At 48.0% G+C, this 18728-nt stretch overlaps 3 protein-coding genes across 3 annotated transcripts; 1 reads left to right on the top strand and 2 right to left on the bottom strand.

The window, feature by feature from the left end:
• Positions 1-11055: 11055 nt before the first annotated feature.
• Positions 11056-12376, bottom strand: ALT_3721 (putative plasma membrane SNARE protein (Sec9); the record flags this gene model as incomplete). Its single annotated transcript, XM_033556349.1, has 2 exons — positions 11056-11115; positions 11171-12376. The coding sequence occupies 2 exons, from the start codon at positions 12374-12376 to the stop codon at positions 11056-11058; spliced, it is 1266 nt and encodes a 421-aa protein (XP_033412240.1).
• A 465-nt stretch (positions 12377-12841) lies between these two features.
• Positions 12842-15221, top strand: ALT_3722 (Sec1 family protein; the record flags this gene model as incomplete). The annotated part of the gene is made up of 4 exons (XM_033556348.2): positions 12842-12919; positions 13011-13206; positions 13461-13672; positions 13725-15221. 4 exons carry the CDS (start codon positions 12842-12844, stop codon positions 15219-15221), a joined length of 1983 nt encoding a protein of 660 aa, XP_033412239.2.
• A 206-nt stretch (positions 15222-15427) lies between these two features.
• Positions 15428-18709, bottom strand: ALT_3723 (telomere length regulation TEL2 family protein; the record flags this gene model as incomplete). Its single annotated transcript, XM_033556347.2, has 6 exons — positions 15428-15890; positions 15957-16670; positions 16722-17265; positions 17319-17405; positions 17461-17808; positions 17860-18709. 6 exons carry the CDS (start codon positions 18707-18709, stop codon positions 15428-15430), a joined length of 3006 nt encoding a protein of 1001 aa, XP_033412238.2.
• Between the last annotated feature and the right edge of the window lie 19 nt (positions 18710-18728).

The raw sequence follows: 18728 nt of genomic DNA on the forward strand, positions 1-18728 counted from the left end.
GAGCTAGCAAAGTAAAATCCCCTTTTTATGATAAGATTAAACACTTATTATCGTCTTTAATTTTAGATTAGCTTTCCAAATGAGACTGCTTCTTTTTCTTCTTTCAGCATGAAGGCAATGACACAAGATTCGAACAATGAGACAAGGTTCAATACCATACCACTTTTCAAAACAGAGAAAATAGGATTGTAAATAAGCAAAATGGTACCTAGGAAGGGGTGAGGGAATAGCAAAAAAGGAGACGCCTGAAACTCCGTGATCGGAACCAAGTATGTGCATACAGCTCGCAGATTGGACTGTTCAAAAATCACACGCTAAAAATATCATTTCTAAGCAGATAAATTGGAGATGAGTGAGTCCCAACTCCCAGGTCTACAGGCTGGGACGGGAAGACCAAAAGAAAAGAAAGGGGAGGGAAAGATGTGGGCTTCCACCAAAACAGAGAGAACACAGAAAATAGGTAGCACCTGGGTTTGATTGGGATTACTGAGTAGTTACGGAGTAGGAAGCTGAACTTCCTAGGGCTTTCTCAGCTTCATTTTGCGACAGTTTCCGACCTTCAATTTGTCAGGGTAGGTAGTAGCCACTGGCCGGTACACCTGCAACCAGTAACTAGTGAGAGTACTTTTGGAGTCAAGTGCACATACTCCATAAAGGTACATGGAGTCTAGTCGCACTACTCCGGGATGGGAATCATCTTAAAGGGGGCCGTGGCCTTCAAGCCTACTGAGGAAGGTAAGTAGGATGCACTAAGCCAGTTCTGTTTTGGCTGGTAATGTAAAGGGGGGCCGCGGCGCACCACTCTGTGCCGTGTCTGTGGGAATGGACAACCAGGAAAAAGAAAAAATGAAGAGGAAAAGGAAATGCAAGATGGCAGGCAACGCCAAGACTTAAGCTTTGATGCAGCGACGAAGGTTCGCCTTGAGTCTTTAAGGGTGTTTCAAGGTGGCGGGGAAATGGCAGATCACAGAGATACGTCAAAGGGTATATCCGTTCCGTGGGGTCAGTCAGCAGCAATTGCTCACCAAGAGACGACGGGTCCAATGGACTCCACTCACTCTTCTGATTCCGCATTCTGCAATAATACAGTAGTAATAATGCCCACTGATTAGCTGACGTGTACCAAAAAAGGAGGGAATAAATATGGTGAGTATTTCTGAAGATAGGAGTAACATTCTCAATCAGGGAAAAGGTAGGGAAACTATCCATATATCCATGGAGCAATATCTACTATCCCATAGACCTCGTTCATTTTGATTAGTTCGTCAATAGTACTCGGTAACACAATTAAGGAAATAATAAGCCTCACTAATGTAGAGCATCCAATAGTCGATCAAGCAACTTTGCGAAACGGCAGATTGCAGCGCAGCACTCACAGTGACAAGGTGTGGTGCTTGAGCAACAGAGTCAAAAGTGAGGGTCCCTAAGCAGATCATTGGTTTTTCAACAATGCCAAATGATGATGGTTGATGATTTGGCCCTATTCTTGAGAGGTAGAGCTGCACCTCTAGCACCTTACAGCAGTGTGGCTGCAGGGCCACCGCTCCACTGTGACAATTATCGGCGGAATACAGGTCACTATCTAGGTACGCTCGAGGTCACAAGAAACGTGAATTTGTTTTGTCCTGCGTATTCTGATGTTGCCTCTTATAATACCCTAGGAGAGGAACGTAGATTAAGGAAGGTGGGTGATAGTGAGGTTGCTCGGCTCCATCCTGGTTAGTGCACTACATCAATATCGTGTACGGAATTTTGCCTCAGACAATGCCATACCAACCTAGCAACTCATCTGCTCAATTTGGTGAGAATATCAGAATGGTCAATGGCGGGTGATTATGATCAATGAACTCCGTACCGAATCCTCCGAAGTATCTGAAGAAACCGAAAGAATTATACATTGACACTGTAGGTATCTGTCTGACCATTATTATCTGCCCTTCACGGTCTTGGCTGCTCTGGTCTCTAAACGGATCCTATGGAGGTCGCCAATCATCACTTGGGGGAATCCCAACTCCCAAGCAGCTACCTCGGTAGTACTGAGTACTATATGTGCCGGGAGGCTGAATGATTGGATGCAGCGATTGCGTTGTTGTAGCCTCAGTATTGTAAGGAGGGGCTCATGAGCTCGGGGGATTATTAGTGAGATTGGTGAATGCAATATGACAACATAGGATTGAATAGTACTCCGTAGTATATGCTTAGATTGGGAACAGCATCATAGTCATCAATGAAAACAACAAGCACCACCAATAGTCGTTTTCTCAGGTTCCAAGGATTCGGAGGCCATCCTCCCGGATTACAGTATGCAAAGAATAGCATCGCATGTGCCGTCGTCATCACAAACCTCGACTGTCCCCGCAACTCATGTCATCATCGCCATGATTGGGAGCAACAGCAGCATCATCCCGCAATCGCAAGCGTTGGTAGTGACTACTTAGAACAACGTCACCTTTCAATGGCCAACAACTCCGAAGTACAGGAGAAACTATCACATAACCGCCTCGCCTAGCATGAGTTGTGATGCGGCAGGCAGGGAAGAAACAGAATGATTAATCCCCCCAATTTCCCGTCGGACATGCTCCGGAAAAGTGCGCTGTACTTTATGTGGAGGAAACCAGTATCCGGCTCGCCACTAAGATCCAGTACACCACAACAACCTTGCAAGATCGCATTTAACTTCGGTTCTTGAGATGTTCAGATGACCACATTGTTTATGCAAGGATTAGATGAAAGATGGGCCCTATACGCGTGATAGAAGGGACCTAATTAATTAAACTGGAAAGGCTCACGGTCATCCTACCTGCGAAGAACTGTATGACAGGGAGCCTTGCCTGTCTTCTGCCTCCATACCAATTTCATTTGTTGTCCGACTGTTTTCAATTTCAGTCATACCCTTACTGGATGATTTTTCTCTGTGCTGCAGCGCCAGTGTGCCGAACCCACCATCGACTCAGATCGCAGCCAACTTCCAAGGATCCCATGGTGTGTCGAGTTGGTCCTCGGTTCTGTTTGGCTGCTGGAACGGTGACACGGAACAGCCACCAAGCCACCGAGCAAGCCATCAACTCTGTTTCCCGTTTTCCCGCCCATTTCCACTGCGCTTGGCTCACAAAATGTTTCGGGGATACAGGAAGGATGAATCAGTAGTCTCCAGATAGATAATTTCCCTGCCGACTATTTTTTTTTTTTTTCCTACGTTACCCTCCCTTTTCCTGGTGCAGGAGCCTTTCTTGCGACCATTTCGGTTACCCTGTCAGAACATCCTCAGGCGTATCGACGTCAGAGCGCGGCAGAGAATGGGGAATGATGTGTACTATTTTGTGCTAATTTCCGGGCTATACCACGTTCGTACTTGGAGTCGGTATATTCCGCTACTCGTCCCTCCCCATCAAAGCCAGTCTGATCCGCACTGGGAGAAGGGCAGAAATTCTCCCCTGTGCTTGAAACCTCCATTATTATTATGGAGCACTCCGTAGTCTACACTCCGAGTGGTAGATAGCCATAATGGATCATGAAGATTTCAAGACCAATACTAGATGGTGCTTAAGAACTCAGCCTGCAGAGTGAGTCCTTGACAACGCGACGTCAGGATAACCTACTTCGTTCCAGTTTGTGTTCATCTACAGGAAGTACCGTAGATCAAGATCTTAGAGATAATCATCTACCAAACATCCGATATCTTTATCTACACCCGCCATAGCTATCGACGATCAGGCGTACAAGAAGCGTTTATCTCACGATCATCACCAAACAAGCCATGTCGAAGTGGATTCCCGGGGAGGAGATTGACAAACACCAGTTGTGCACCTCTGCAGCCATGCTGTAGGAGGAACAAAGAGGCGTCATTTACACTTTTCCTGGTTAGTGAAGAGTGAAATGATTTGCCCGAATTGACCTCGAGGTCATGAGCTAAACCACCGACCGTGGACCCGCCTGATGAGCGCTGTAAGCCATGATAGGTGGATACTGTACAAGTCATCAGTGCAGATGGAGGCCCTAGCTCAACTTAAAACTCAGCAGGCATAGCAAGCTTCAATCGGATGTCTTGAAAAAAAAAAAGGGAAACCTGCAAAAAGGCGTCATCTAGTACATAAGATGGAAAATTTGCCCCTGTCGCTCAGCGTGCCGGGGTTACATGGTTGATTTCTCAAGACCCAATCAGTGTATTGGAAGAATTCTACAATCCAGGCATGATGCCTCTTTACCCACAAATGCAAATCAAGTAAAGACCCAAAATCATGGCCTTGACTGTCAGCGTACTGACATACTGAATAAAGAGGTAATTAAGTGCTTTGTTCTCCGTGGATTGGCCACCTCAAAAACGTGGGTCATGAACCCACACTCCTGGCACGAGCCTGGCCATGTGAGAAGGGAAAAGAAGAAGGGAAACCTTCCTTCAGTTCCCCATCCATGGATCAGACCCATCTGGGTCGACCCATGCTTGAGAATTGAGACCTGGTACCTCGTACCTGGTAATTAACCGTAGCCAACTATCCGTGCTCCATATTCCCTAGAAGGATACAAAATCGCGAATTTTCTCATTTAACCTAAGGATTCGGAAGTAAATGGGTCAAAACTTACGAGTCAAGTCTTTTTAAGAAGCAGAGCAAAACTTGGGTGACTGTGGAGTCAGATTCAGGGACCATCCTGTCGTCCATTCCAGTTCTTCAGCCGTTTTGGGAAAATGGGAAGAATTCTGGACTGACATTATTGATCCACATTGAAAGACTAGACGGCCTCCTGCTCCTAAATTCCCTAATAACGTGTATCCATTTTGAGCTATGAGGCGTAGGGAAACAGAACGCATACTCGCATGTCGCAATCACATCGCCACAGTCACCGAACCCCTGTTACGGCTCACTTGGTCGATCCACTCAATAGTTGGAGATATGCGACGCCTGTACTCCGTAGATAGTCCATAAGAACTGTCCCCGAGTTCGGGGTCAGAAACTAGGGTATGTGATGAACAATGAATACGGCAGGAAAGGCGCGTGTCCCAAATGATTAGTGCGCCAACACGAATCGTTACTTAGAGAGATTTAATCTGTAGAATACATACGTAGAAGGGTTGTTAGTTCTGATGTTCTCTGATCCAATGTCTGTGTTTCTATATGTAGAACAGCATCTAGATTGCAAGGTCATCCTATAGAATCAGGGAGGCAAGTAGCATATTGGAGCAGAGTTTTGTCGAATATCCATGTTCCATAATCATGGTACAGAGTGCTCTAAGAGAAGTCATATTGACTGGTCTGTCTACTTCGAAGTGGTCGTCAAAAAATGACTGGCTCCACCATCCCACACAACAAGGCTAAGAAAGTACGAACCTGAAGTTGATGGATTCAAGACGCCAACCAGTTCCTCACCGCTTCTCGCACAGAGCTTGTGGGGTGGGAAGTGAACTTAATTTATGAGACTCCCGCACCTGTCCCACATGAAAGGATTAAATCTAAGCCTATTCCAGTAGGTCGTAGACTACCCTTCCAGGAAGGTTGTGGGGCAGACACGGCACATCATCTCCAAAACCGCGTAATACCTGCAAGGGTTTCCAACCAATCAGAAACATGAGGCCGTACCAACAGCCTTGACTCTAATCCCAAAATTGATTTCAGGTTCCCAATCAGGCAGTACAGTAGGAATATGATGTGTCAAAACGAACAAACTCGTATCAAACCGTCCCTTTTCTCACTGGCCTGCTTTCCTAATTCATGAAGTATTTAGTATTTGGTTCAGGGGTCCCTGTCAGAGACTCCAGAGTCTCAGAACCGAACTTTGTGGCTTGCTGCTACAGCAAACCGGGTCACCCAACGAAGCTATTGCTGACTCTGGGGTTCAATGCCTGCCACTTAAATCAATAATATCTCAGCTAATTCATTTCAATTAGCTGTGCTGAATGCTGAAGAGCCGGGATCGATTCGTGAGGCTCGAGCTTAGAGGCCAGGAGTCAGCCACTTTCTGCAGTATGATATTGTTGCAACTACGGATGACTTCCGTAAACCCCAATAATAGCCCTATCCTGAAGCCTAATAACCATAGTGAACAAGGAGTCTACCGAAGGCTGCATGCAAACATTTAGTATGGTTACACTCTTGAAGCAGACAGAGCTTTTCAGGATCCCTAGATATTAAGCCACTGAGAGGGGTATTCGACACATTTGGTCCCACTGTCAGTTTTACTGCACTGGCCAGCTACAGCCTACCCTGTTAAGGGATCTGGCAATAATCATTTCATCCGTCGAGGAATGATCTATCATGCACTATTGGAATTGTCTATGAAAGGGCCACTGAACTAAGGACTAGAGCGTAACATCTTCACCTCATATCCAGGATCGTTACGAAGACTCGGATACTTGAAGGGTCAATCTGATGATTTAATTTGTATCCTTGGTGTGGTGAAATTTCAATATGATTTTGATAAGGTGCATTTGCCGATCGGCTGTAGCTAATAGGGGCGAACTGGAGGTCGCCGAAAGGATTAGACTCTTCAGGCAAATCAGATAATCATCTCCATATCAAGCGACCTCAAGCAACGGATTTGCCTATCCTTCATGGACGTTTGAAGCCTTAAAGTTCTATCTACCAGTCAGTGTCAGTTGCACGAGGGACAAATCCATGTTTTCCAACCGGCAGATCGTCATGATTGACAATGCCTCGCAGCTGACAGGGCGTTATGGACGCCAGTCTGGATTGCAGACCTCTCAGACTCACAGCATCAAGTGGACTTTTGATATGCTAAAGGCCTTGAAGAGTCCACGACAGATTCCAAAGTCCAAACTCTCGGGACCCTAAGCAGCCGGGTGCAAAATCCCGCATCCAAATCTTCAGAGTTCTCACAGAAGCCCGAACGGGAAACAGTTTCTAAATGATCCCCGAAGATGTGATGGGGCCAGTGCCAAGGTAGCTAGAACTGATGGAAGATGACTGTGCGTTCTATCTGGTGTTCTTTTGCAGTTTTGGGCGTAGTGTACCATTATTCAGGTCAGGGAACTACACACAAAGGAGCGATTGTGGTTCATCCCGCCTGAGCCAGAATACTGCTAACCACAAGTAGAAAGAGCTTATTCCTGAATTGAGTGGGCAAAGGTAAACCTTCCCTGATACACAAAAGGACCTTGCGGACGCAGGGCAGGAGATAGGTTGAAGGCAAAAGTGTTTTTATACTCTGTGTGATGAACTATTGATTTTGATAACTAGTAAAGCAAATGATGTACCTTGGCAAAAATAAGAGCATGAAGAATCAATTAATCTGCAGATTAATCAAAAGCTAATAGGCTACGCAGTAGTAGTCGGAACCAACCTGCCTGAACCATGAAGATCACCACACATGGTTTAGCGTTGGTCTAAGATAAAGACAGTGCTAGCAGGTATTAGAAACCCCACTCTCAAAATTCAAATTTACAAATTGCAAATATCTTATTTTTATTTTGTGATTTGGTTTTCCCTGACGTTAGGCAGGGGTGGCATGCAGCCACTGCAGCCAAGCTCCCCCAGAGACGGCAGATAGTCGATAGCCGAGCTTGGCATTTAAATTACAAGCCAATGAGATTCAGAGCTCCACAGGAGCTGACGCGTGCACATCTTGGTGCTTTCCTTATTTTGGCATGCCAGCTCAATTGGGAATGAGGACCTGAATACCTTACCTTACCTTTAGCTTATGAGATGTCAGCATGGAGCTCGTATGTGTTGTTTCCTGATTGCTAAGTACTGTACGGCTAGAGACGGATTCGTTTCTCTTCCAAGTATCGTTGAAATACCTTGTAGAGTGTCAATATGGATTCACTTCGAAAAAGTTGCTAAATCCTGAAGAAGTAGCGAGCTAAATAGTGGAGAGAGATTCAACTGCAGAATGTTTTGATCACAGTGCATCAAATCCAAATCTCGGCCACCATTTGTTGGATTAGAACCCCGCAAAGCCCGTTTGCCTTACCTAAAACCCTGCGTGCGATCCTGGCTGACCCCACTTTCACTACTACTTTGAGGATATTGCGCCTAGCTGCATTCTGAAACACGCCGGCTGATTTCTTGGCCTGTCGCGACTTGAGGTTGAGAATGACTTAGGACGGAAGAGGCTAAGCCAGATGGATACAGGCTTACATCCAAAGCTTTAGCTTAGAACTTCAGACGGGCTCTAGTTTGGCATCAATTTCGGTCTCGTCTTCGGCCCACTGGGCACCAACAGAACTGGTCGATTTTGAGTTCAGTCTTGTGGCCTTCCAAAATGGGGATTACTGTTGCAGTTAGCATTGCGAGGTGGCCAATACTCGTGAACTAGTGAGAGAGGGAAAGCGATTACCCGTCGCCATGTCTAGTTAGCCATAGCTGTCATGGGGTTCCCTTCTGATGGAAGCTTGGGAACTGTATTCTCAACCAAAACTGGGTTTGAAATAGACTGATTCATAATAATTAAGATGCAACCGAGTCAACCCTCGCGAGCATGACCTCGTATGCATTGTATTCGACCAGCTCGGCATTCCTAATTACGACAGCCGTTGAGTCGCGTAGGATGAGCATCCCTGTATTCCTGTTGCAGGCTACTGACTATCCCCAACAACTAGTTACTCCATAATCATACCGTGACTCAACACGAGAGGTGCTATATTGAGACAACTCCTGAACTAGAAACAAGCTTCTCAGAACACTCCTCGGTAGTAGTTTGGCCAAGAGTGAGAGTTGTACTAATCACTTGTCCCAGTGTGCAGAAATGCGAGACAGCAGACTTCCTTGGCATATGTCATTGGCTGGACATTTGGGAGGAGATTTTTTTGGACGACTGCCATGCTCTGGCATTATTGAGCATGTGCTACAGCGTACTGCTGTCCAATGACCCAATAGCCGATTTTATGCGAAGGCTATGAAAGGAGGTCCTTAGTGCCGTAAGAATTGCACAGTCGAAGAGATTTCCAAGGTTACTTGTTTACTCCGTGTACGGAGTATGACTGCAACCTCACATAAACCCGAGACCATGGGTCAAAAGCTTGTGATACTTTTTACTAAAGGCAACAATAACCTCTCTTCATACGAACTCATCGGAATTAAATTCCTTGCTAGTTGTCGTACCCTTGAATGCTAAAGGAGGAACACGAGAGGAGAGGGAGCCATAGATCGTAGACCGGACAATTCTCCATAACAAGTTAACCACCGACGTAGGGTGGGTACTTGGTATTTATTATGCTACACGTAGGTCCTACCATGATACCTATCTTGCTAGGAGTCTAGGACTGCGCTTACAGTTGAACGTAAGTTCCGGAATAAGTAATAGGTATGCATGTAGGTAGGTAGGTATGTATGTATGTATGTATGGATGTCCGTGTTATTATCCCACTGCAGGCTTTCACGTAGGTACAATGCATGCTGCTTTGCGGAGTACATATAGAGAAGAATGAGACTTGGCCACTCAAATCCGTCTTTGTAAAGAGAGAGTACGTACACTCTTTCGGCGATAATGTCCAATGGACCGTACGTGAGAGATAGCAACAAGGAATACTCAACGCAGGCGATGTATGGTCCCATGCTGAGGTCTAAGTAGATACTCCGACTCTCACAGCAGTATTGCCCCTGTTTCATTCTTAGGGAGCAGTTTTCCTGGCCCAAAATGGCGAGTCAGGACCAGTGAACATCAGAATCAGGGTCAACAGATTGATTCGTGCTTTGCAAGAGCTACGGAGTGCGTAGTACGTACTCCATACTCCATAGGTACCTTATCCAACTGTCTCAACTCCCAAGGGTCCTTCCTCCAACCTCAAAAAGGAGGAAAAGAAAAAAGCCACAAGTAAAAACTTCCCGCATCAGGCCCTCGACGCTCGAGCCTCATCACCTCTTTAAGGAATGATTGCCCAACTTGTTCCCTAACATCCTTCTTGGCCTGCTCAATCTGGCTTGAGAGGCGGGTGGGAGGCCCATATGTAACTCATGCCCAATCATCAATGCGAGAAAATATCTCTAACTGCAATGACGACTGGAATGCCCATGGGCCTGAGCCAATCAGGGACAATATCTCAAAAGCAGTTCAAATCAGGGACGAGTGCCAAGACCGCATAGCCCGCACATGACAAGAGCGGTGGGGAATGGCTTACGCGGCACATCCTCTGACTCCTGCATTGTGATATGCTTGGCATCGGGTGCAGTGGCAAAGAGGGGTTGACCAGTTGGCGGAGGTATTCATGGTGGATGGGACGCCGTGTAGGTATTTGAATATCGGTGTGTTTGGGGTTTAGGAGGTGTGGATTACTCCATTTTACAAAATTGACTCTTAGTGACGCTGTTGGTCATTGAGAGTGAGGAGATGGGGTGGTACTATACTCCGTAGTCTGTACCCTGTCCTCTGTAGGCGAGTATGACTATGGAGTATAGATTGCGTTGCAGCATGAGGTTGTGGCTATTCATGTTGAAACGGATTGTACACATGCCTACTGTGCTTAGAGGCCTCTCGAATGACCTGCAGATCCGGTGCTGGCTATAGAGGAGTGGATGGATGAAAGATAGTGATCAGCCATTGAAAAAGGCAACGGAACTTGTGTCCTAGACTTTGACATGCGCTGGGTCGATGATATTCTGTGCACTAAAACAATGTCCCATGGTATAGAATACTATGTTCATCTGGTGCGAGGTCCTGTAGGGATCTGCGTATCGGCAAAAGGAAAGAAAGGCAATACATCTCATCCTTGGGGCGAAGCGATTCAATGCAGCGGACCACCCCTCGAAAGACAAATCAAACATTGCAAAACTCGCACCAGTAGGTTGTTCTATATACAACGTGGACAGGACAGGATGTCATTCAGACAGCTTCAACGAAAAATTAGCAAATCGTTCCTCGTGGTAGTAATTAGATTGATGGGTTCTATTGATCAGAGTGATCGGTCTCGCAAATATACAGCTAGCTCGATCACTCGAAAATGGATGCTCCAACGAGCCACAAAGCCGAGAACTCCGAGAAATGGCAGACAATGATATGCACACGAAACATATAGATGGGGATGTGATAACCAACCGACCGTCGACTGCACCAGGCGGCCTACGGGTGCATCCGCACGACTAAATATGGAATTAGACGAGCAGAGCCTTAATGAATACGGTCCAGCTTGGCCCGGTTCATAGCAATCTGATCGTCGACAAAATCGCTCTGTAGCAATGTCAGTAAGTCTCCAGGCATTAGAGAAGCAAACAGGAACACTCACCTTGCCCATGATCCGCTCTAAGTGTCTGTTTTGCTCGTCAAGTTCGCGGCCTGTGGCACGAGCAAGTCCATTCAGGCGACTGGCAGCACCGGACAGAAGATCCAAATTCTGCTCGATCTCATCCTCCATAGCCTCATCCTCACTGTCCGCCTCGAATTGATACTTGGCACGCTCCGTGACATTCGCCCTGCTCTTGCCATGTGGTTTACCCGCTTCCCTCTCAATCTCCCTGAACGTGCGCTCCATTCGTTGGTTGGTCTGATATGCCTCATTGCGTGTGCCTTCCCGAGTTGCCCGTTCAGCACGATGGGTCTCAATGATCTTCTCGTCCCGCTCCCGTCGTCTTCTGGAGCTAGTGAATGGGTTTGACACGTGCACCGCGAACATGCTCTTATTGAGAGTTTTCAGCTCCTTTGCTTTCTCTTCAGCAAGTCGGCCCTCGATAGTCGCAACATCCAACGCTTTCTCGGTGTCATGAATTCTTTCACCTTGGGCGCCAAGGCGGGCGAGCGTTTCACGGCCGGTTTCCTCAGCCTGTGCGGCGACGCGCAGAGCATTGCGAGTGGATGCGACATCGCCCTGCTTGACGAATCGCATCTCCTGCTTGATGTTCTGAATTTCCTCCTCTTCCTCTTCTTCCGCAGTGAGCTGTCTCTCCTGATACGTGGAAGAGTTGTACTCATTGCTTCCACCGCCATAAGCATTGTTCGGTTCTGAGTACGGGGGTGGAGGACCATTCTGTTGCTGCTGTTGTACCCGGTCCCTGGCTCCTCCAAAAAGTGCGTCTTTGTCTGCTGCAGCAGGGTCATTCGGATCGGTGCTGCCTAATCCTCCATATCCACCAGGGCCGTATCGGGAGGTCGATGCGCCACCAGCATTACCGAATCGATCAGCACCGTATCCACCTTGGTGGCCATACTGGTTGGGAGCATAGCCCTGAATCTTGTTATCGCCTGGGATGCCTCCAGGTGCAGGGGTGCCGATGGGAGAGCGTCCTTTCATCGAGCCTGGTCCAGCAGGCTGTTCGGAGGGAGGAAGAGGAGCTACTCCAGCGTTCATCTTGGCTCTGGTATACGGGTCAATTGGTGCGGGCTTCGCATATGGGTTCGCAGGAGGAGCTGGGCTCTTGCTCTTGGACCGAGAACCAAAGAGGGCCCGGCGGTTGGACGAGTCATCGTCGTCGCCGGACTTCTTGAACAAGCCCATTGCGGATTGCCAGAGAGGTGCAGGAATGAAAGGGGTATCAGAGGAAATGCCAAACAGGACAGATAAAGCAAAAAAGACAATGGGAGTGTTCACAACAGTCTAAATAAGAAGGGGTAGAGAGTGAAGGCTGAGAAGATGTTAAATGTAGTTGACACGTTCAGGGGAGTTTCAGGCAAATAATCTAAATTGAGGGGGAGGAGTCGAGACCCAACGCTGTAATACAAATACTGTAATACATAAATATGCTGGGGTATGCTCCTCTAAACTATTCGGTAACAGTGTATGAGACACGTATTGTGGCGCAGAGAGGCGGTGATCGGCGCTAATCCAATCATGGTTAGCTGGGATGGCTGAGTCAAATTCGACGCTGCAGTAATCTGCTACAACTGTACTCCAGTTCTCTCTGCCTATTAACTTATCTAATTTGCTGAGAAACCACCACGTCTGGGAGGCTCCACAGCAACCATGGCGCCGTATCCTGGGTCTGATGCTGACTATATCAAGGACAAGGCGCGGAGGGACTTGTTGACCCTCCTTGAAGGCGTGAGTGAGGCTCCTTCCTGGTCGTCCCCTTCTCAACAGCATCGATGTTACCGGAAGCCGAGCTTGAGCTAAATCAGAACTACACGGGCAGGTGCGTGGTAAGAAGAATCTTGTCATCAGCCAAAACCTGGCAGGCCCAGTTGGGATCTTCGTCAAATTCTCCCAACTCCAGGAGTACGGCGTAGATCGGGTCTTTCTCCTCGAGAATGCCAACATTGACTCATCCCAACGCAATGTCGTCTTCCTAATCCATGCCGAGAAGATACGCCAGGTGCAAACAGCAGCAGGTATGTCATCTCGGCTCTATTTCTTGTAAACCATTGCCTGCATTATCTGTCTGGCCTCCTTTTGGGGACAGGACACATGGGACATCAGTAGATTACGCAGAATCATCCACACTCTACGTAGTCAGTCAAGTTCCCTATATCAAAACAATCCATGTCCTCATCAAGAGGACTACTACTGGAGCTCATCCCTAAGGCATTCTTTCTCTGAAATGTCCGATCGAATGCCATCAGAATGAGCTGACATTTCTCTATAGAGCAAATCAAGCGTTTACAGCAGAACGGCAATGTTGAGCATGAATTTTCCATATTTTGGGTACCAAGACGAACATTTGTAAGCAATAAGGTCCTGGAAGATGCAGGAATCATTGGCGATGTGAACATCGCCGAGTTTCCCCTGTATTTTGTACCTCTCGAGCAAGATGTCCTTTCTCTGGAATTGGACGACTGCTTCGGTGACCTCTACTTGGTAAGAACCAGGAAACTGTCTCACTGCAAGCAATTTGCTTATCATCATGCAGCATAAAGATCCAGGTTGTATCTTCCTCGCCGCGAAGGCTCTCATGGATATTCAGCAAAGACAGGGTTATTTTCCTCGAATCATTGGGAAGGGAGATCACGCGCGTCGACTCGCAGACCTTCTGTTGCGGATGAGAAAGGAACTCGATGCTGAAGAGAGCTCCGGTTTGGCGGACCCTTCTGCAAGAGGACTTCTGCCCAGCGCGAATACCGAAAGTCTGATCATTATTGACCGGGAGGTGGATTTTGGCACTCCCCTGCTCACACAGCTCACGTACGAGGGCTTAATTGATGAGTTTGTCGGGATCAAGAATAACCAGGCAGATGTTGATACGGCTGTCGTTGGAGCCAACTCTGTTCCCCAGGCGCAGGAGTCTTCCAAGGCTCCTCAACAAACCCTAAAGCAGGGACAGAAGCGGAAGATTCAACTTGACTCTTCTGATCAACTGTTTAGCCAAGTGCGGGATGCAAACTTTGCCATAGTCGGCGATATTCTGAATAAGGTGGCCCGGCGTTTAGAAAGCGAGTATGAGACTCGTCATGCGGCCAAGACGCCTTCAGAGTTACGTGAATTCGTGAATAAACTGCCAACATATCAATTGGAACACCAAAGTCTTCGCGTTCATACGAACCTCGCCCAAGAGATAATGAGAAACACGCGCTCCGATATCTTTCGCAAAGTTCTTGAAGTCCAGCAAAATCATGCCGCGGGCACTGACCCAACATATCAACATGATGCCATCGAAGAGTTGATTGCGAGGGATGTGCCTCTCAAGACTGTTCTCCGTCTGCTGTGCCTGGAGTCGTGCATGGCAGGCGGACTTCGTTCCCGAGATCTCGAGAATTTCAAGAAGCAAATTGTCCACGCCTACGGACATCAGCACATATTGACCTTCTCTGCTTTGGAGAAAATGGAGCTCCTGCAGCCGCGCTCCTCGGCCGCCGCCATGCTTATTCCTACTGCTGGTGCTCAGCCAGGAACTAAGACAAATTATAACTACCTACGGAAGAACCTACGCCTGCTGGTGGAAGAAGTCAGTGAGAAGGACCCGAACGACATTGCCTACGTATACAGCGGCTTCGCTCCGCTCAGCATTCGTCTAGTCCAATGCGTTCTGCAAAAGCCGTACATATTCTCACTCGTCAAGGGCGGTGCTGCCTCTGCTACCTCCACTCCTGCAAGCACTGCATCCCCCGGCTGGCTCGGATTCGAGGACGTAGTAAAGAGCGCCCGTGGCGCGACTTTCAGCATCGTTCAGAAGGGTGACGATAAGGCAGTTCGTGCGCGACAGACGCTGAGCGGCAACAATGCCACCAAGACTGTGTACGTATTCCTCCTCGGTGGAGCGACCTTCACAGAGATTGCGGCACTGCGATTCATCGCAGCTCAAGAGGCCCCGCGACGGAGGATTGTCATTTGCACAACCAGCATCATCAACGGCGACCGAATGATGGAGGCAGCTATCGAGAAGGGAAGTTTTGCGAAGACCGAGGGATGAGAGGCATGTTATCGGACTGGCAAATTCGGAGAGGCCAGTGTCCTGTATACGGACTAACTTAATAACGATCCTGTCCACGTAAACTACGAAATGCTGTTACGATCATCGATAGCCTATGTATATTGACTTGTCCAATTGTCCCACTACCCTTCAATGCGTGAGTACTTTCTTCATTTTCAGACGTATAGATTATGGACTATTTAGATCTAATACTTAAATCCAGTGTTGACACCCATTAACCGCCCTTGGTATCTCTCCGTTACTTCATCCAATTTCACCATCACCCCTGCAGCCAATAGTCTGGCCTGTTCCCGAGGGTCATCCACTCCCTGTGCCGCCGGAGTTCGATCAAAGACTGACCCAGCCCACTCGCGCAACTCGAAAACTTGAGTCGCAAATTCCGTGACAAGTCGTTCCTCGCCGGAGGAGCCTGCGGCGACGTTCAAGTCCAGTACTGCGAGAAACAGCGAGAGCAGTGCGGAGACGATCGAAGGGTCATCCGAAAGCGGTCGTGTGTAGAGTGAAAGGAGAAAAGTCAACGTCTCCTGAGTGAGATTAGGAAGGTACGGGTTGTGGGGCCCCATGGTGGAGAGGATGAGTGTCAGTGTCTGGATGAAGAGACAGAGGAGATGCGGAATCAGAAAAGGGTTGTACGAGGGCGCGGTGGACCTGTGATAAGAGGAAATTTGTCAACTCTGGCGTCCGTCTGATTTATGGGGAGGATTGAGCTCTTACGAGGAAAATTGCGTCATCATCAATGCAAAACGACCTGTTAGAGGATAGAAGAAGCCCTCTGACAAGACTTTGTGAAGGTCCTTGACCGTCGACTTTTGTCGCTGCGCATCTCGCTGCTGGCGTTTCTTTTCGACCTCCATTCGGGACGAAAACGTTCGCACCTTGAGTGCATTCGGACCAGACGCCTCGTCCGCAGCTTGAGCCGCGAGTGGTTCAAGGGAAGCTTTTGAGAGTGTCTTTGTAAGATTAGCGATGGGGGATTGATCGTTTAGATATAAGTCCTCCACGTTTGCCGGCAGCCTTCTGGTTGGGAAGGAAGTGTCGGGCAAGGTTGGCAATCCGAGTGTACGAGCATCTTCCTCGCCGTTTCCTGCTAATTGGCGAGCACTTAGACCCAACGCCGTGAGGACTGCGGACCGCTGGGTCTGGGACAGATCTCCATCGAAGAATACCGCAGCAAACCAGCGGCCCATTTTCAGCGGCTGCGATACAACCAAGGCAATCATACTCTGTAACCGACATTCGTGAAATTTAGGGAGTTTAGTCTGCTCCTGCAGCCCGACCAGGACAAGAGCCAGCTCTTCCACATTCTCAGCCAGCTCAGTTCCGAAGCCAGTCTTGCGTCGAATCAGAGAAGGAGCAGTGGTCACGGCCAATTCATATCGTTCGAGATTCTCCGTATCCCGTAAGCCAGCTATCAGGTCGCGAATGTATCTACTCGAGTCAGTTGTCTATATCCGTCACAATGGAGTTCTGTCAACTTACACTGGCGGTGTCGGTTTGTTGCGTTGTACAAGAGTTGGGTCATCGTCGGAATCTGATGAATCCTCGTCAGGTTTCTCGTACGGTATCAGATCCTCATCCTCTTCGCTCTCATCATTCTCCGAGTCTCCGATCTCGTCTATAGACACAACCTTGACTGACTGTGCGTTGGAGGCTCGCACCCCCGTAGTTCGCGAAGGTGGTCCTTGACCTGGCGGACGAGGCTTCTTAGGTGGTTGTTCTTTCGGTATTTTGATATAGTCTAAAGATCCAACGCGGTCTGCTTTTTTGACCAAATCCAGATACGAGACTGCTTCGTCGCTTTCCATTTCTAGAATGTCAAATTTCATAGCTTTTCCCGGCTCATCAATGAGTTGCGAAATTGCGGTGCCAATGATCATACCCAGAAGGCGGGCTTTGGAGGCTGAGGCTGCTAAACGATTCGAGACGGTGTTCAGGAAAATACTAGAACGTCCTGCGTCCTTGACTGCACGGCTATCCAGTCGTTGAAGACACCCAGCAGCCAAGAGAACAACTTGAGCATTTGCTGAGAAATATTAGCGCAAGCTTTGACACTCAGACAATGAGTTTCTGGACTACCTTCTTGGCTGCTCATCGGGGCGTGTCTGATGTAAAACTTATCGCCAGATTGTTCAAGGCTCTTGGAGAGCAGAGCTTGAATTATATCTAAAAAGCATCTATTAGTTGAATCCCAGAGGCCGCGCACCCCGGAAGACGTTACCCTTTCTATCCGACAAAGCGGCCAGTAGCGCTCGACGAAGACCGACGGTATGTATTGAGCCAGCTTGACCTTTTGCAAGCCAGTCTGATAGCTGACTCACCAGGTGTGGACGTTTGGAAATGATGATTGAGCACAAGGCCGCAACACCTTCGACATTCTGATCGGACGTATTCGCAAAGTCCAGGTAGGATATGCTGACCGGGAAATACTTCTTCTGCAGGTCGCGGAATACTGACTCGAGAAAAGCGAGTTGCTCAGTTGGCCGAAGTTTGTCATAGAAAGAGTCAAAATGTGTCGGAAGAGCTCTGTCTAGTAGAAGGCCCGAATAGATTTCTCTTACAAAGTGATCTTGAAACTGAGTTAGCATGAACAAGCTGCCAAAGTATCGTGAAACTTAACCTGTGTAGCCAATACTCAATGACCGCGCCGTTAGAAGAGCGACTGCTTTCAGACCCGAGTCGTTGTTAGGACTAATCCTCGAGACAATTTGACATATATTTGCCCCCAACCAGGAAGCATATTGAGTTCCTTCACCAAGCCAAGAGAGCTTCGCGAGGCCTTCCAGGTCTTTTATCAAGCTCAGTGCTTCTGCTGCTGCAGGTAGGAGTTTGCTGGCACCAAGAAGAGCAATAAGCTCCTTCCAAGCTAGCTGCTTCTGGGTTTCATTAGTGTAAAGAGCATCGATGTCATTGTAAAGGCGCAACGCAAAGTCTGCCGGTTTCAGCAGGGCAGAGATGACCGACAGAATCTCTGCAAGTCGAATACCATTACTCGATCCTTCCGCATTTTGATGTGCTGCTCGTGCTGCAGTTATCAGTGAACGAAGCTGAGTGACCAAGCAACTCAGTCCAGCAACACTGCTGAAACATCGCAAGAACATGCCGCGTAGTTGAGTAGCTTCGCCCTTTTTCTCCCTCAGATATTCCCAATGATCGGGAATCGTGAGGTTCACTAACACATTGAGAATCTGAGTGGCCTTTGCGCTGGGGACCCTGATATCAAAATCTGGAGGAAGAGCCTTTCTGTTCGAGGGATCAAGTATGGAGAGTACATGAGCGATAGTATCCTGATCAGGTTTTGACTTCAGTACGGCCGATATATAATCTAACGACGTAGAATTATTGTCTAGCTCGACTGCTGACCCAGTTTGGCGGTTCTGAAGACCATCATGGGAATTTCCCTCCGCGGCAGGCGATAAAATCGACCTGGAATCGCGCGTCGTTATATTCACAGTCGTGAGAGCTTCCATTCTTGATGATTGAATGTTT

This window comes from Aspergillus lentulus, assembly GCF_001445615.1.
Source record: "Aspergillus lentulus DNA, contig: Alt08, strain: IFM 54703, whole genome shotgun sequence".
NCBI classification, from domain to species: Eukaryota; Fungi; Ascomycota; class Eurotiomycetes; order Eurotiales; family Aspergillaceae; genus Aspergillus; species Aspergillus lentulus.